Consider the following 2112-nt stretch of genomic DNA (forward strand, 5'->3'; position numbering starts at 1 on the left):
GTTACCGTTACGGTTATGGCTATGGCTTATGGTTACCGTTATGGCTGTTCAGAAGAAAAAAGTTTGTAATTACCCACACTTGAGTGGTAGCTAAATTCGGAAATATTTTGCAATTATGAAAATCTCTGCCGTTCCTCGCAATAAGATATACATATCTACAATAAATAAAATCCGTTTCTTTTTTTAGAAATTGAGACTCATAGAGGGATCTTGGTAAAATGCATAAGTCAAAAGTTAAGTCGGTTAGAAACTGAAAAATTTAGTAATTCAATAATGATCATACAAATAGTACTCAAATATTCCTTTTCATTCGAAATAAGCTTTGAAACCAGGGTTAATTACAAACCTTTCTCGCGACCTAGCCTAGCCTAGCTAGCAAGCATATGTATACATAAACGCTTTTCTTATTTCCAGATACATATTTATTGCCGCTGGTATTCACTATGCACTATATTTTAAGAATAAAGATATATATTATACTCCTCTGCCACTATACCACACAGCTGGCGGTGTTATGAGTATGGGACAAGCGTTGCTGTTTGGCTCAACCGTCGCCATCCGAAAGAAGTTCTCAGCATCTGGTTACTTTGCTGACTGCGTTCGATTTAATTGCACGGTAAGAAAAATTTTGCGTTTTTAATAACTATAATAAATTTAAAGTAGGTTTTTTGTCTCTCATTTTTATGTCATAAATATGGTAGTGTCGCTGTAATTTAGATTCGCTGCTCCTATTACACTTTCCGATGTCAGATAGAAAAATTTCCACGACACAAATTCGCATTGTCTAAAAGCTCGTTTGGCCTCTAAAAGCTCGTAGCGGTTCTTTCAAATTTGTTCTTGTAGGGAGCAACGTAAGTTTTGCGAAATTCTTACCAGACTTCCATCTCCGCCTTTGCAGGCACTAGCTCTGAAAATCAAATAACTTTATTAACACAGGGACCGAAAGTAACAGTTATTTTTTTTCGATGTTATAAAAGTCCCGGGGAAAATATTGTCGTAGAAAAACTACCAGTGATCCTTTGATCTCAGGACCTCCTAGACAAGAATCCCGGATTCTTTTTATTTTTCGATTAATGCCTTGAATTTCTAACGGTCATAGGCCGCTTGTTGGTCGATGTTATGGTATGAGATAAAAGGAATGTGAGACGTTTTTGAAGCTTCAAGTAACTAAGGATACTCCTTGTTGGGAATTAATTTTTTGAATATTGAAGCTCCCGTCGTTACTACTTTAGTCTCCCATTGAGGTATTAAGAGGACAGCGAATCTTTCAATTCGGGGTCCCTTAAGGAGCAAGATGTATTTTCAGTTTATTTTTAATTATGTATATTTATGTAACCTTTTTAATTTCCACTTAATTTATTTTTCAACACATATCTAGATTGCGCAATACATTGGGGAAATGGCACGTTACATACTGGCTACACCTCCATGTGAGCACGATCGCAAGCATAAAATTCGTATGGTCTTTGGCAACGGCTTGCGGCCGCAAATTTGGCCTCGTTTTGTCGAACGATTTAATATTCCCAAGGTCGGCGAGTTCTACGGTGCCACAGAGGGTAATGCCAATATTATGAACAATGACAATACTGTCGGTGCCATTGGTTTTATTTCCCGTATTATACCACAAATTTATCCCATCTCTATAATAAAAGCTGACCCGGATACTGGTGAGCCCATACGTGGCGAAGATGGACTGTGTCAACGTTGTGAAGCCGGCGAATGTGGAGTATTTATTGGCAAAATCATCAAAGGCAATCCTTCTCGGGAATTTCTCGGATATGCCGATGAGAGGGCTTCAACAAAGAAAATTGCGCATGACGTATTCAAAAAGGGGGATATGGCATTCCTCTCGGGCGATTTGTTGACGTCCGATGAACGAGGTTACCTTTTCTTTATGGATCGCACGGGCGACACATTTCGTTGGAAGGGAGAGAACGTATCCACTAGTGAGGTGGAGGCACAAGTGAGTAATGTTGCCAGCTATAAAGATACAATTGTTTATGGTGTTGCGATACCAAACACGGAAGGACGTGCCGGAATGGCAGCCATATACGATCCAGAGCGGGAAGTAGACCTTGCACGTTTCACACAGGATATAGCAAAAGTACTGCC

The 2112-nt window shown here is 39.3% G+C and overlaps 1 protein-coding gene across 1 annotated transcript; it reads left to right on the forward strand.

The window, feature by feature from the left end:
- Nucleotides 1-414: 414 nt before the first annotated feature.
- LOC108355652 (long-chain fatty acid transport protein 4-like) lies at nt 415-2108 on the forward strand (the record flags this gene model as incomplete). The annotated part of the gene is made up of 2 exons (XM_017606801.1): nt 415-616; nt 1379-2108. Coding segments are annotated over 2 exons (932 nt in total), but the record flags the coding sequence as incomplete, so codon positions are not given.
- Between the last annotated feature and the right edge of the window lie 4 nt (nt 2109-2112).

Source organism: Rhagoletis zephyria, unplaced genomic scaffold, assembly GCF_001687245.7.
Source record: "Rhagoletis zephyria isolate East Lansing unplaced genomic scaffold, Rhagoletis_zephyria_1.1 Rzeph_scaffold_48133, whole genome shotgun sequence".
Classification (NCBI taxonomy): Eukaryota; Metazoa; Arthropoda; class Insecta; order Diptera; family Tephritidae; genus Rhagoletis; species Rhagoletis zephyria.